At 36.8% G+C, this 16325-nt stretch overlaps 1 protein-coding gene across 1 annotated transcript; it reads right to left on the bottom strand.

The window, feature by feature from the left end:
- Positions 1–1019: 1019 nt before the first annotated feature.
- Positions 1020–16086, bottom strand: LOC138940367 (uncharacterized). Its single transcript, XM_070309204.1, has 11 exons — positions 15998–16086; positions 15257–15323; positions 10564–10908; positions 9815–10207; positions 7335–9175; positions 6672–6924; positions 5820–6545; positions 5062–5538; positions 3822–4259; positions 2972–3589; positions 1020–2665 (listed from the first exon to the last, which is right to left on the bottom strand). The coding sequence occupies exons 1-11, from the start codon at positions 16084–16086 to the stop codon at positions 1184–1186; spliced, it is 6729 nt and encodes a 2242-aa protein (XP_070165305.1). The 3' UTR covers positions 1020–1183.
- Between the last annotated feature and the right edge of the window lie 239 nt (positions 16087–16325).

The following is a 16325-nucleotide window of genomic DNA, read 5'->3' as shown; positions in this document are numbered from 1 at the left end:
TCCAATAAATAAAAGAGAATCCAGTCTCGAAGGGATGAAAATATATATTGTACATTTCGCTGGGAGAAAAATGAGAAAGAGAATATATAATTTTTTGCATTCTCGCATCTTTATTAAAATACTTACACGCTTAACTTACACGTATACTTACACAGGTGTATGTAATTAAATTAAATAGACTTAACTCTCTATATATTTTTTCAAGCGATACGATTACTCGTTCAAGTCGAGCTTTCGCGCTTCGATCTCGCTGGAAGGACGCGCTCGGCGTCCTTTTTATAAGCACGCGTCGCGATGAATGATCGATTTGCCGTCAGCGATGCGGAATTTCCTTTTTAGAAGGGGAAGTCCCTTTTCACGGTTAATATCATGTTGGTATTTCGTCTTTAATCCCGATATACATAATTTGTCACGACATCTTGAACGATATCTTATCTCCCAGCAATGGAACATCCTTTCTTAAATGAAGCTGAAGAACATTGATCATTCTCTACATGTTTTCGTACAACATATAAAGTAATTTAGTCGTGTACTCAATTCATGTTCTGTTATCGCGCTGAATCTTAATTCGCGGCCGATATTTTAAATAAAATGTTAATTTATTCTAATGGCAAAAAATATCCATTTTTTTTTAATAATCTTGAGTACGTGATTAAAATAATAGAATAATTTAATATAAAATTAAGATCATTTTCTGTATTGCATGAGAGAGAATGTACAATAGAATGTAAAAAAATGCGAAAACGTAACTGTAATTTCGCGAACTGATGAATATAGCTTTTGAAAATTCGATTCATAAGTACAATATATATATCGATACATAAAAAAATAATTTGGGAAATGTACCAAATGTTAACACTTTTCTGTTCGGTTTTAATATTTTTGCATAATTCTTGTTTTTATGTTTTTCATAAATCTTATATTTATGTAAAAATAAATACACGCATATATTCCTAAACCTATTGATATAGAAATATTATTAAATTATTTTAAACATTATTTAATTCATCTTGCTGGATTTTTTCAACAACGATAGGCATCTAATAAAGATAGATTGTCATTTTAAAAATTGCCTTCGGCCACATTATTATCTGCTTTAATAACCGAATAGAAAAGTGCTAAAGACGATTTTACAATTGGTTGAATCGACGTTTTTGACGTAGCTCAATACGTCAAGTTTTTCTCATCTTTCCATAGTATCATCCATCTTGGGTCTCGTCATCACGCATCGACCTCTATAGCAAATTTCTGTCATGTGAGATACCTTCGTGGTGGTCGAGGTTCTGAGAACCTTGCCCAACATCGTCTGGGCAGAGTTTGCCCTAATCATCGTGCCTGTATCTCGTCTAATTGGTGCCGTTGTTTTCGTGGGCGACGTGGTCGTGGAAGGCTCTGTTATTATAGTTTCTTCGGATGATATCGCCGTGTTCGCGATCGTATCTAGGATCAATGTAGTTGTTTCAAAAATCGTATTCTCTTTCGTCGTCGTCTCTGTAATACCCTGTGTTTCTTCGAAATTAGTCGCCTTCTCTTCGATATTGATATGTTGCGTTGTAAAAATGTCTCGCGAAGAGTCAGTCGTACCGATTATTTGATCTGCTTTTCCAAGAGTCTCATTTTTAGCTTCGACTGCTTTCGCGATTTCTTCTACCTCCTCCTGGTTCTCGGCATTCTTCATGCTGTTGAAGATGGCTTTCACATAATCGGAGAGTGTTTTTACGCTGGAATCACCCTCGTTTCGCGTGACAACACCGGGAATGGGCGTCGTTAACTGCAGTTTTAACGTAGATTGCGACTTGTCGAGGGTTAACGGGTATTTCACTTCGCTCCATTTAATTCTATGATTTTTCGGGTGCGCGTGATTTTCTTCATCATTTTTTTCATGCCTCTTTAACGTCATTATATGTTCCTTCCCTTTATCGATGGCATTCAATTTTTGTATCTCTTCTTTTGCAGTCGGAGGGTTAGTCAGTTCCGATATAGTATCCTCGATCTCTTTTGAAGTTCCTGATCCATCAGGATAATTCGATGGCAGATTATACTTCTGACTGAATATTTCGACATTTTCTAAATTATTCTGTTCACTTTTGTTTTCTTGAGAATTCTCGTCCCAGTATTCTTTCGAGTTTTCTTCTTTTTGCATTTTAGTTTCTTCCTGTGACAAATGAACAGTTTGTTCAGACGATGTCGTTTCTTTAATATCGTTTCTCCATCCGGTTAAACTTTTATTTGCCATCGTAACGCGTTCTTCGTCAGTACTCGATGTCAGCGTTGCACTAGTCTGTGTGTAATCTTCCTTCAAAGTCGTCACTTCGCCATTATCGGAAGTGACGTACGGTGTCGTCGTCGGCGTCAATATCGTCCAATCAGGTATTTCCGTGCTGACTGATGTGACACGTGTTGGGATGGAAACCTCGTCATTCTTCAGCATCTCTTCCAAGAAATCCTGTAGCAAAGACTTTCGCGTCGTCTCTGTGGCAATTGTGGTGGTTGCGATGACAGTTGTCGGTTGGATAGTGGTAAACATCGATTCACGCGCCGAATTATACTTATAATGATCTTGAACCAGGCTGTTCATTGCGGAATTGAAGTGTTGGGATTCGGCAGTGACAAAATCGTCTTTAATCACGGGCCTTACCCGCACGCGGACTCTTCTTCTTCGAGTCTGAAATATAAAGTTTCAACTTATTTTTTATTATTTCTTGCATATATCACATGAAAGAAGACTCATATGATTTTAATTACAACAATAAATTTCAATCTGACGGCCAAAATAATCACCGATCGAAGATCGAAATATTTTTATATCTATATAAATTTGAATTTTTTATTGAAATTGAATTATTATACAAATTTATATAAAATTGATCTTACATAGATAGATTGAAAAAATTTGTCATATAAAAATATATATTATTTTAATAATGATAAGATGCACGAAAAATTTATATTTTCGAATATAATATTTTACCTTTCTATCGGTAAGAGGATCGACGATTTTTTTCATCTTCGTGTCATCGGTTGCCTGTTCCACAGAGCTATCTTCCTTGTCTCTTATCCAGGCCTGCGCTTCAAATGACGTTTCCTTATCGCTTTCGATTCGATCCTGAAGTACCATCGTCGTTACAGCCGTTGTGGCATTCAATTTCTCCGTGTGATCTTGCGCATTTGTCTTCATTCCGAAAACAGCACTATCAATTATTGCGTCCGTGCCAGCGGCATTGTTCGGTGATTTCTGATAGTCGGAGGAAACAACCACCGTCACCCCCGAAGGCACTTCCGGCCCGACCGTAATAATCTCGAGCGCGTTTTCGTTCTTCTGATCGTCGCGAATCCTGCTCCGTTCCCTCTTCGACTCGTCGGTCATGCGATTCGAGGCGAAGCTCGGCTGGAACGACGTTTTTGACAGCTTCGTGGACCATTGACTCTCGGCGCCGTAAATGTCACCGCTGAAGTGTTCGTTCACGCGATCCGAATGACTATACTTGCTTGATGGAATACTGGCCAATTGGGTCTGATCGTATTCCTCTCGTTGTGACATCTGCTCCGGCAGATTGCCAAAGTTTAAAATAAATTCCTGAGATGGATCCTGGAAACATACGCACGCGTGTTACATTTGAGCGTTCAGAAAGAAGTAAATCTTTTAAAAAAATATTAAAGAATAATTTGAATAGCCAATTAAAATTAATACTGCAATTTTCGTATCATAAATTTTGAATGAAAAAAAAAATTGATTACATTTTTCTCAGATTGCAATTCCCTCTATTAATAATATTTTTTTTTTTTTTTTTAAGTATGCCATGATTAAAGAATTTATTTACATGTTCGCTATTCTCCTCGTAGAACTGCGTCGGTCGATTCTGATTCGGTATGAATTGCGGCACGTCGAGATTGTCATCGTAGAGAGGTTGCTGTCTTGTCACCGGCAGTTGTTGCGGCGTTATTCTCGAATAGTTCTCGTCCAACGGCAGCTCGTTGTTTGCCTCGAGACCGGATTCCGTGTTCGTCATCGGACGTTTCTTTCCCGGTCGGCGAATTCTTCCTCGTATCCTCGTTTGCTTCGGTTCGTCCGGTTTCGTTTTTGGTTTCACCGTATATACGGTGTTATCCGGCATCACCGTTGCAACAGGTACAGTTTCCGTCGTTGTCGTGAATATTTTCGTGGTCGGCTGGCGAGTCGAGATCTGATTGTATTTCGGACGATTCTTTAAAATGTGTGCCGGGCTCGATTCCACCGCTGCCTCATCGTTGGATATTATCTGCAACGAGTTTATTTGCATTCATTAATGTTTCCTGCGCGATACAGTACGTTGAAGGGAAGATTGATGGAGTATTTCACACAAAAGTTTTATAATGTGTTTAGTGAAAGTGACTTTGTGGTGTAATATTGAAAACACATTGAAAAATTTTAGATGATTGCCGAGAAAAAGATTGATGGGTTACACCACAGTCTCACTTCATCTGAAGAGAGATGTAATATTAAAAAGGAAAAAGGAAATCAAAAAATTTTATATTCTCCTTAATAAAAAATAAACAATTAACAGATGCAATACAATTTTGATAGAATACGATAAATAAAATCATAAAAATGTATGTTTTGTTAACTGAATGTATATACATATATACATATAATGTGCCATTATAAATTATAATAGAAATCTGCAAAAATATCAATTACATCTACCTTTTTAATATGAGAATTTTTCACAGCCAATTGAAATGTATTACAAGAACGAGTCTTTATTCATTCGAAATTACAAAATTATTATTTATGTTATAAAATTATCATTTATGTTATAAAGAAAAAGATAAAATCTGTAAAACGTAAATTTTTCATATATATATATATATATATTTTTTTTTTGTAAAAAGCTATTGTTTTTTGATGAAAACCTTTACTATTGATGAGCAAAGCAAATATTCTATGCAATTAGTACAGATTCTGATTGAAATATGACAGTTCCTCGAAATTTAATTGAAACTATTATAATTAGACGCTAAAACCAACTTGCGTTCTAAAAACTACGCATTTTTTTTCTCTATATGTCATGCGAAACGTACCTCAGATAAAGCGGGTCTATATGTAACGGGTGCTTGGAATCTGTTATCCATCGGATGCACCGATTGCACAGGGCGGAAGTTCGGCGCTCTTATAAATCCGTAATCGACGTCTTCTTCCTCAGCGCGGGCGGTCGTGGTAGTGGTGGTTGTCGTTGTCGTTGTTGACGGTGTAGTAGTGGCAATTAACTTCTGCTGCTGAATAGCGTGTATCTTTATGTATTCGTTGCCGTTGGTATGCACTTGCGATCCGTGATTTTGCGGGCGCACGCGTGTCTTTGTCCTCGATCCATCGCGATTTCTGTGACTCGTACCGCGGCTGGAATCGTGATTTACGACGCTAAAACGAACATATTCGTCCTGAGAACCCCGAGGTCGCGTTTGAATCGCGGAATCCTGATGAGTGCGACCACTTAATCGACCTCGAACTCGCTGACGTATTATTACAGGCGCCGGAGTGGTCGTACTGGTCGTAGCGATCTGAGATAAAAACAATTAAGATGATACTTAAATATTATATGAGATGTAATATTATATTATATATAAATATTATATTATTTCAATGTGACATGTCATTTTTTTTATGTGTGTCAATAATAATTTTTTTTTTAATGTAAAATTTTAACAATTAATTTTTATTTATTACATGTTTTATAAAATTAAAATAAAATTTTATTTTATATATATAATAATGCCTAAAAAAAATGCATTTAATTGAAATGCGCAAAACATCATTAATAATATCAATTAAGCATATATACTTCGATAATCGATGCCTCTGTAGAGGGAACCTGCAGCTCGTAGTCTTCTTGTTTGCTCTGCTGGAGCGGAATGAAAATCGGTGACGCATTCGGATCAGCCTCTATTGGGCCGTCCTCGATCTTGCCGTCATCAATATTGCGGAACGAATTCTGTCCACCGATGTTATAATCCGACTGAGTTTGCGCCACGTTGATTTGGTAAATCGGGGAATATCGATGTTCCTCGCCGGGTCTGACTCGCGGATCTTCCGTGATAGCGTGATTATAGTTGGCATTTTCCTGATAACGCGAATATTCTTTGTGTCTTTGGGGAATATTCGTCTGGTCTTGCGAATTCTCGTTTGTAACTTGATAATTGAATCCGTTTACCGGAGCCTGTTCGAGTCTCGGTTGCTCGAAGGCGCCGTTCTGATCGTACGTGGCTTCTTGATGATAGCGCGCATCTTGAGGGCGATTTTGCGGATAATTTTGACTCTTGTAATCGTCAGACATCAAGGCTGAGCTGTGCTGTATCTCGCGCAACGGCGGGTAATTTTCGGTCTGCGTGGGAGTAGTTGACGGATAATTCTCACGAGTATAACCGCTTACTCCCGATGGAGAAGTTTCCTTTTGATGGAGATTGGAGATGGATTCGCTCGTCGGCGAGTACACATCGGGAGATGCATTACTTTGCGAATCGCCTTGCGTTGGATAGTTTTCGTAGTTGGCCGCTTGGTGAGTTTGAGTCTGAATAAATTTAAAAGATAATGTTAGGTATTAATTTATTTTATGTTTTTTTTTCTATCTCTAAAATTTAGAGGTAAAAGAGAGAGAGAGAGAGAGAGAGAGAATGAGATTAAAGATTAATCGTACCGACTGAGAATTCGCTCTATCTCGATTTCTGTATTTCTGCGGTCTAGACGTTGGTCTCCTGTGTTCTACCGCGTTATATTTCTGTGTGGTCTCCGGTATCTTTCCCTTCGTGGGCTCGTAAGAGGTCTCGCGATAATCCTCCGTAGTAGTCGAAAATCTAGATTTAGATCTGTTGTACGACGGTCTTCGTGTTCTATCGGTTTTATTACTAGGTGTCTGAGTCGTTTTGGGTCTCGTAGGTATGATTCTACCTCTGTACAAATACGATATGATATATTTCTATTATATATTTCTATTAATGTTATGTTGAAATTCGAATGATAAAATCGAAAAATTTTCATTGATGCTGTACAGACGTTTTAGACGCTTTATTTATATGTAGATAGCATAAAAGAGAATTTTACGTGAAATTTTTATATGAGAAAATCTTATCTCTGATATATGATAATGTGCATTATTTCGCATTAATATAAAAAAATATAAAAACAATAAATGTGTACGACAAAACCTGAATAATTTAAGTAAAGGTAAAGAAATATTTTATAGAGAAAAATTATTATTTTTACAAAAGCTTTTATGCAGAAAGTTATAAATTAATGATATAAAATCAATGATATATTTTTAGTATCACACACATATACACATCTAAATATATGTGCTTACCTTCCTCGGGGCCTGTAGGTCGTAGAACTTACACGAGTAGTTGTTGTCGTTAACGGCGTGGTTGTTGTTGGTGACGGCGTCGAAGTGACAGGAAGATTCTCCTCTTGTTTATCCAGCAGTGAGTTTATTAAGCCCGGCAGATGCGGGGAAATTGACGGTAATTCCGCTGGAAAATTGAATTGCGTTGGTCCAACTGGCGCTCTGACGTCATTGGCGTCGTACGATTCACCTAGATTAGCCTGATATTGTTCGGCGGCGTTATATTTCTGTGTCTCTATTTGCTGAGCAAGCTCCTGATTGATGAGCGCCAATTGATGAGCTGCCAGGTCTTGTTTCTTCGTGGAAGGATTATGCGGATTTACCGTCTCGTCCTGAAAACTTGGCGTATTAGAATAAGATATCTCCTGTCTATAGTTATCCGTCGTTTCGAATTTGGGAGGTTGAGTATTCGATTTGGATTCCTGCTCGTAGTAAGACTGTTTCGGCGTCGTCTTCGTGGTCGATTGTTCACCGTAATATGACGAGCTGATTACGGAGGTCGGCTTATTATCGTAATACTGTCTGAATCTAAATCTGGAACCTGACGGCGGCGACTCGTATTTCGCACTACTGGATTCTGGCGAAAAGTTCTGAGCAGTCGAGGATGCGTAAGACGCGGTAGTAGTGATAAGTTCGCTTTGATCGGCATTGTTGTAAGAATTCGGCTCGATTAACGACGTCGGACTAGAATTCTGTTCGTCTAATTGTGCATTCGGCTCCGGGGATGTTTCCGATAGCGTGTTAACGACGACCGAACCGATATGCGGCGCAGGGAAGGGGATCTTGGCATAACCCGGTGGCGGATCGAAACTCAACGGAGCCACGAAGAAAGGTAGTTTGTCGACCTTGCGCTCCACTCTATTGTGATCGATCGATGACAGATAGGGAAGATCGAACTTGGCGTAACCGTAAGGAGGATCTAGATTTGACGGACCAACGAAGACCTGCGGGGAACTGGGGCCGACGTTGTCTAGAACGGCGATGGTTTTCGCGTCTTTCAAGATCTTCAGAACGTCGGTGACTTTGACGGATTCTAATCTGGAATCGGAACTGCCCATGTAAACAGAGAGGGGAGGCTGATTAGGCGACGGCGTGGTCGTAACTTCGCGATAGTTCGACTGTTCCTGGTATTGATTGACCCGTTGACGTTGTCTGCCACGAATTTTCTTGAGCCTGGTGCCGTCCGCGAGATGCTGGCGATGTACTTGTTCACGAAACAGAGCCTGAGGGTTATGCTGGAGACCGGTGCCTTCCAAGATCCTCTGATGTTCCAATTGCTTTTGTCTCTCTTCGCGTTCTCTGGCTTCTTCCTCACGGCGTTTCTCTTCTTTAGCGCGAAGTTCAGCGAGTCGTCGTCGTTCGAGTTCCTCCTGCCTTTGCTTTTCTCTTGCTTCACGGATTCGTTCCAATTCTCGTTGCTTCGCTATTTCTTCCAATTTTTCCAGCTCCTTCCGTTTCTTCTCGGCTTCCTTCTGCCGCAACAGTTCTTGTTCTCTCTGAAAAGCCTCCTGTTGCAATCGCGTCTTTCGCTCGAGTGCCTTCTGCTCCTCATTTAATCTGGTGAATTCTTTTATGCGCTCCTCCTTTAGGAATTGCGCCTTCTCTTCATGTTCTTTCTGAATCTGCTGCAACACCTGTCGCGCGTAAGTTTCTTGATCGGGAGAGAGCGAAGTTTGTTCGACATTTCTGTGGTTCTCTCGTTGATGATATTGTTGGCGAATGGGATATTGCTTTCTCCCGCGGCCCCTTTTTAGTTGGCCTGTTTGCGCTAAGGTTTCCGCCGGAACATACACCAGTTGAACCTACGAAATGTCACGCTGTTGCTGTTAAAATGTATGTATCTAATCCTTGGTTTACAGATTATAAAATTAAATAATTAATATTGAATTTGACGAATTAGAAGCTTAGCAATTTTTTGGTATAATATTCATTAATTTATATTATTGTGTATTATTATTTAATAACATCGTAAACATTGACTCAATTAAAGTTAATTTTTATTGTGTTATATTTGTTTCGTTGCACAATGATTATATTAAAATTATATCAATTATATAAATCAAAGTGTATGTAAGTAATTACATATACGATTTAAATCAAAATCAAGATTTCATCTACTTATTTTTTTACTAACTCCAGAATTTGCTAAAATTAATTACTATTATTGTAATTTTATCTAACTTTTATCCAACTTTTATCTAACAATAAGAAACCAGATTGATTTATCGCTTTACTTAGTTCTGCTTTGCTCTGTTATAATGTGCGCATCTTGTATATTTTACCTATGCTCTAATTCTGTTTGATCCGACGAGTGATAATATTGCAAAAATATACAAATAGGGAAATTGGACTAAATAAAACTTGTTAAATTACGCATTTGAAAAGAGAGCGAATCGTTGTTGATTTCATTCATCTTGTTTTATTTTTTTACTTTTACAAACCTCCTCTTCCTCATCGTTTTCGATCAAAGGAGATTGCGATAATCCTGGATTCGGTCGTTCTTTCAGACCTTTTCCGTCAGGTCTTTGACTTCCGTGTTTCGTCACATAAGTATGAGGTCCCTCTTGCGTATCATCACCATGTTGCAGTACAACTTGACCCTGAGCAGGCAAATTTGATAGTTCTTGATTATCGTTCAGATTCTGATGGACTTGCCCCGGTCTTCGAGGAAGGAAATTTTGAGCAGGATATAACGGTGGAAGTGCTTCCGAGGATGGATGTGGCGGGACTAAAACTTCCGGTGCTATGGATTCGGGTGCCGTTTGCGAGTTGCCTAAGGAACTCGGCGGCAGCGCTTGTTTATCATCTTCGGCGCCGGGCAAGAACGTCTGGGACTATATAAACGAAAATAAAATCAATTTGAAAAATTAAGCAAGGGATAACCGACTGACATTCTCTGTAAAATTTTTTTAATAATTGTTAAATTTAATCAATAATTCACAGTTCGAAGAAAATGCGCTTAATGAAGAAATCTTTATTATTTTTTAATTGTTTCTCGTGTAAAAAGCTTTAGCGAAGTATATTTTTTTTTACTATATAACTGATATACTATATAGCCTTTCTTATACATTGTAAGAGAAAAGTAGACTAAATGAGCAATGAATAATTTATATAAAAATAAACAAATTGTAAATGATATCAAGTCTTTCTTATAATGATTGTTGATATAATCGAAACTAAGACGTTTTACCTGAAGAAGTTGCTGCTGAGCTCTGAGTTGCTGTTGCAGAAGTAAGAGCTTTTGAATACTCTCTTGTGTCTTTTGCAGCTGAATCAGCTGTTCTTGGTATTGCTGCTGAAGAGCGGGCGGTAACGCGAGTGATTGAATCGGATTCGATAAATGCGTGTCGCTGGCTGGTAAAAGGCTGCTTCCTGCATTGCTCTGTGACAATTGAGCGGTCCTCGGATTAGCTAGGGGAATCCATTCGCTATTGGAGATTTGTCGTGACCATCGCTCGGCTGTACTTCCGTCGAATCCGCCTAATAATGTTAGGACGACGAACACCGCGGTCGATGCGAAACATCTCCGCACAATCTAAAATCAACATCATCGATTAATTGATCGTGCGCCAAATAATTAACTCCGTCGACGGCACATACGCTATATTGACAGCGTAAAATTGCTTTGATTGACTTTTCACGATGGATTTAGGTCAACATCGACACTTCTACGTTTGTGTATGTGTAATTCATATTTTAAAAATAAACCATTCGTTATAGCAGGTATAAATGCAATTTTGAAGCGCAGGCGGAATCGTGAATTACGTTATCGGTATACAGTATGTAGAATTATAAATTAAATTGAATTCTGTCGCAAATTGCATTTGAATATTAGAATATTAGATTGTTTAAGACGGGCTTAATAATCAAAAAAACTAAATATTGTTCTGCTTGGATAATAATAAAAGAGTCAGTAAAAGTAAAAAAATTCAATAAAAATAAAAGAATATTGTATTATTTTATACATTAAAGAATAGAATACTAATACATTAGAGAGCAACGGAGAGAGAGACAAAATGCGGTAACGGCTTGTGCAGAAAATAACAAGAAACTAACCGCAATCTCACCGCGTCTATAATGATGCGAATAAGTAAGTAAAGTATTTATCATAAGCCAATGAAATGGCAGCGACTCGGTTTTGTCGCTTTTAATGGAATCTGTGGTTTGATAATATAACAAAGCTACGATGAAGAAATAATACTATTAATTATTTCCGATATTATTGCCCACATTCATCACGCATTTCGTAAACTTATAACGATTAAAAATCTTTGAATAAATTATTTCCTCATTGTGTAAAATGATTCCGTTTCTTTTACGGTTAAATCTTCAATGATAAGAATATCGAAATACTATTATGTCTAGTAATACACGTATTCATTATTGTTATTCATTATTGAGTAATTTGTGCTAATGTCAATACAAATGAAGACTTTCTGATTTCTGATACAATTCGCGATTGACTTGTTCCATGTACGATCGTTCATCTTCAATGAAGATGCAAGTGACGTATATTGTTATATCGAAACAATATATAGCGATTTAGAATTGTTCCGATATCTGTTTTCGATACAAAATTTTCCGTTTCACTTCTACTTAATTTATCGCACGCGATTTTGCACATTTTTGTCAGAAAAATCGTTACAAGAAATAAATCAATGACAAGCGATATGATAATATACATATGATAGCTCCATCACGATGTCCGATTTTTAATCGACTTGCGAATAAATAATATGAAATTAAATTGCGATTAAAATATAATAATAGTACTGTGAGCACATGAGATTATTAGTTACATTGAGCTCATTAGATACATTTGAGTGTCTTTCGAATTATAAGGACAACTTTCACTAAAGTTGTCATCTATATTTATATCTTCACGCGATCTGTATATAGGCATGCCTATATATTAAGGAAATTGTTAATTTCATGTAATTTATTAGTTATAGATTTTATGTAATTTATTAGATATAGATAATTGGAGTTTTTATTCGCGCAAAAATAAAGAAATTTAAAAATTTCTATTTAAATAAATAAATTTAAAGATTTCTATTGGAAAAGACGATAAGGATTAATTTGCTTCAATCATATGTATGACCTTAATTAGAATATACATCATTATAATTGTATATTTTCAATATCTAGTTTCTGATATTGTATATGTTCTATTTTTCAGGAAATATCTGTGGGCGATATCGGGTGATATGGTGCTCCAGTGAATGTAGTCGGCCTTCTAGTTACATGAACACGGAAAATGTACACGCATACGGTCTGCTGTCTTGAACTTATCTTACATCTTTGAGTGTATCAATAAGAGTGTCACGACATGTAAGTAGATATGTGGAAAAAAGATCCAAAGCTTTCTGTTACATGATTTGAAATTTTGCAATATTATAAGCAGTGCCATTAATGTGATTATTCGGATAACAATGGCCGAATTATTCTATTAATATTACTATCTCGATTGTCGCGGATTATTGTTATCGTTATCGTTGCAATTCTCAATACTCAGATCTGGTATTGTTATCGTACATTGCCTGCGAATCTTCTGAAGCTTCTGGAGTACGACGAAGCTAACGAACTGTGGTGAATCGTATCAAATAGCATACGATTTCTAATAAATGGTTTAAAGATTCTTTACCGGATCTTACGAGATCGTAAATTACGAAGCGAAGCTTTTACGAAAATTAATGGATTATACGAGCAGTTATGTAGAAAGCAAAAACGCATAACGAAAAAATGAATAAATTTATCAATTAGATTCATAACATACTAAATCTATCTATATTAACATTAAAATGTTTTTTATCGTGTAAACTTGATTTAAAAATATTTTAAAAATACTGTAGAAGTACAGTAAAAAAATGAGTACTTACGTACACTTTCTATCGTATAATCGAAAAACTTATTTGCAAACCCGCTTTTCAGATTTAAAAAATGTGTTTAATAGAGAAATGGTCTTAGAAATAATCGTAATAATTCATTAATGTTAGTTATAATGTATGAAATCATCCAATGACTTACGAAACTTATATTTGATACATCTATGTGCGCGTATCGATTTTACTTTAATATATATTTGAATTTTCAATATGACGTACAGTCATCGACAATCTTGAAGAAAGCATTTTATCGATACTATCTCATTTTGATATTATCGGTGTAACGTCTGTGTAATGATATCATCGAGAACGATGATATCATCCGTGGGGTGAATGTAAGCGATGTGAACAATTCGCGAGTTTTCTGAATGATGGCAATTTTCGAACGAGCATCAACTCTGCGTGCCTCACTGACATGATTTTGATTACGATCCGCGATGCATACACGAGGCGCAATGCAATTTTCATTACGGAAGTTGCGTGTCGGATACAGCGCGCGATTTTTCTGCTTTCTTCGCGATTCTTTTCAGGCGCATTCCGACCGGTCGTTTTAGAAACGAATCCATCGAGTGTAAAATAATGATGCTATTCGCGCAGACAGTTCTCGTCGAGAAGAAAAGAAATCGATCCCGTCCCTGGAACGTTTGTTCGCGTATTCTGCGCGTAGCAACGAAATTCCAACAGAGAATTATACATATACTTCGATCGTGTTTGACGGAAGCAACGAGTAATTTCAAGAATGCGTAGCAATTATCAATATACAATAAATATGTTGAGAACAGTCATTGCAGTTTATCGATCAATGTACGCTGACATCATAGCTAAGTACATCTCCTCCAAGTTTTATTAATACAATATTCTATAATATTTTAAATATTAAAACATGTTCATGAATATATTCTTGATCATTTGATATTTATTCGACTGTAAAATAGACAATTGTTGAAAAATGCATATCTGGAAAAAGTGCTATCTCGAGAAATTTCTCGAGTGGCATTTTTCCAACTATACGGTTGAAAGTATGTCGTGATGATAGTAGCATCATATCGCAATTCCGTTTTCAATCCTAGTCGATATCCCACGCGCTCCCAGCCCCGGGTGCGACTGAAATGATCTGATCGTTGTGTGGCCGTCGAAAGAAATGACTTTCTCTCAACGGTGGAGCGCGTAAAGCATGAGGCGATATTCCCCGGTCTCGTTTGAATTTCGCTTGTAACATCGCCCAGCCAATTCCGCCGGTAATGTGTGCAATTATCAATCGCTGCATACCGGATCCGGGGACGGCGTTAAAAAGGAGGTCGAACACCTTTCTCTCAACGCGCGAGGAGAAGCTAGCTCGTATCTTCGGAAAAAGGCGCGGTCTCAATATCGTCACTTTGGTCCAACATAATCGTTACTTTTAACAGTTGAAAGAACTTCGCGATAAGGTTAAAGATTACTACATTGCTAGAAAATCAGGAGAGCTTTCACACTTTATTGTATTTTTAAATGTTTATTTTTAAAAAATCCCTTAAAAATATGTAACATACAAAGATTGGCTGATAAAAAGTGATTAATGTTGCATCAAAGGATTAAATAATCCATTGGTACGAAAAGTCCAATTAATATTGTCACTTGGGAAATTTAATATATCAATTTGAAAACTAAAAAATATGTGTTTTAATGTGAATTTCAGTGGTACACCTGAAAAGACGATAGGGAACAAAGGGATATATTGTACCAATTTTTAATTTTATACTTTCTGAAAGAGTAATTATAATAAAAAATGATTGAATTTTTTTTATTCGCGTAAATAATATCGATGAAAAAGAGATTAGAAAGACCGACATTCTTTTTATTCATATCCGGGTGTGTTTCTTTCTTTAAGTATTATCTAAGTCCTGGAAGCCTCGAAAGCGGCATATACATAGTAACTCGAACGAGTGTGCATAATCGAATCGAATGTACCGTAAAAATGCTATATTCGCGGCCTTCGGAATTTCACGCTCTACTACGTACGTTTACACTATTCTCCACTTGGTCGCGAACTTTCGTTTCTTGGATTTCGAGAGGGTGCCCGCCGCGTCTAAAAGAAATATACTAGCGAACTATGTAAGTTTCGATCGAGTGTTTCTTCCAGATAATCTTTACACGCGAACTCGGAAATAGCATTATACTTCATCATTGTATCTCGCAATCGTGACCTACCGTAGAATATCTCGTTGTGAAAATTATACACGAGCGTGTTACGCTCTATGCTTGATTACTGCACAAAGAAAATTTTTTCAATCTATAATTTTTAACTTTGAGCGTAAAATTATTCATAAAAATGCAAATATGTAGCATAATTTGATAAATACATATCTTTATAAATTGATTTTTAAAACAAAACAATTTGTTTTTGTAAAAATTTAATTTGTGGTAGTCTCTCATATTCCTTATATTAAATAACTTATTGCAAGCATGAACTTATTAAAGCGTGGGCGAAAAAATTAAATTCTTACCTAGAAAAAATAAAAAAAAAATAAAATTTTATACTTATTTCAAACTTATTGAATTATTTAAGAATATTATTATATCTGTTACTGATATTTCTCTCTCTCTCTCTCTCTCTCTCTCTCTCTCTCTCTCTCTCTCTCTCTCTAAAAATATGCTATACCTCTCAAATCACGACATTGTTCAATCTCATTATAATTTCTGCAGGCTATTGTTCTTTCTGCATATAATCAGCTACAGCGAATTTATCTGATGAAGACTCACAGATGCAATATGCAAAGGCAACAAATAAGGCGATTGTTTTCTTTGAGAAAACCGATACCTGGACATCCGGGTATACTATATGGATTCATCTTCTCTACGGTTGAACAATCACGCATTCTAATGTTTTGCAGACGTTTATATCTCTAAGAAATATGGATTTATCCTTTTATTTGACGCGAATAAATATTGTATAAATGTAACATCTTTCTCAGATAGGGATCGATCTACTCGATTAGTTTCTATCATCGGGAGATCATTGACAGGTTTCACATGCTCGATCCGATCGGATGGTCAACGCCTCGTCGGCGTGCCACTTATTGTCACCGAC

The sequence above is a fragment of the Polyergus mexicanus genome, unplaced genomic scaffold, assembly GCF_030449975.1.
Source record: "Polyergus mexicanus isolate NDT 795.1 unplaced genomic scaffold, iyPolMexi1.0 SCAF_16, whole genome shotgun sequence".
Classification (NCBI taxonomy): Eukaryota; Metazoa; Arthropoda; class Insecta; order Hymenoptera; family Formicidae; genus Polyergus; species Polyergus mexicanus.
Note: the sequence above shows the minus strand (reverse complement) of the source record. Positions and strands in the feature narration are given on the sequence as shown.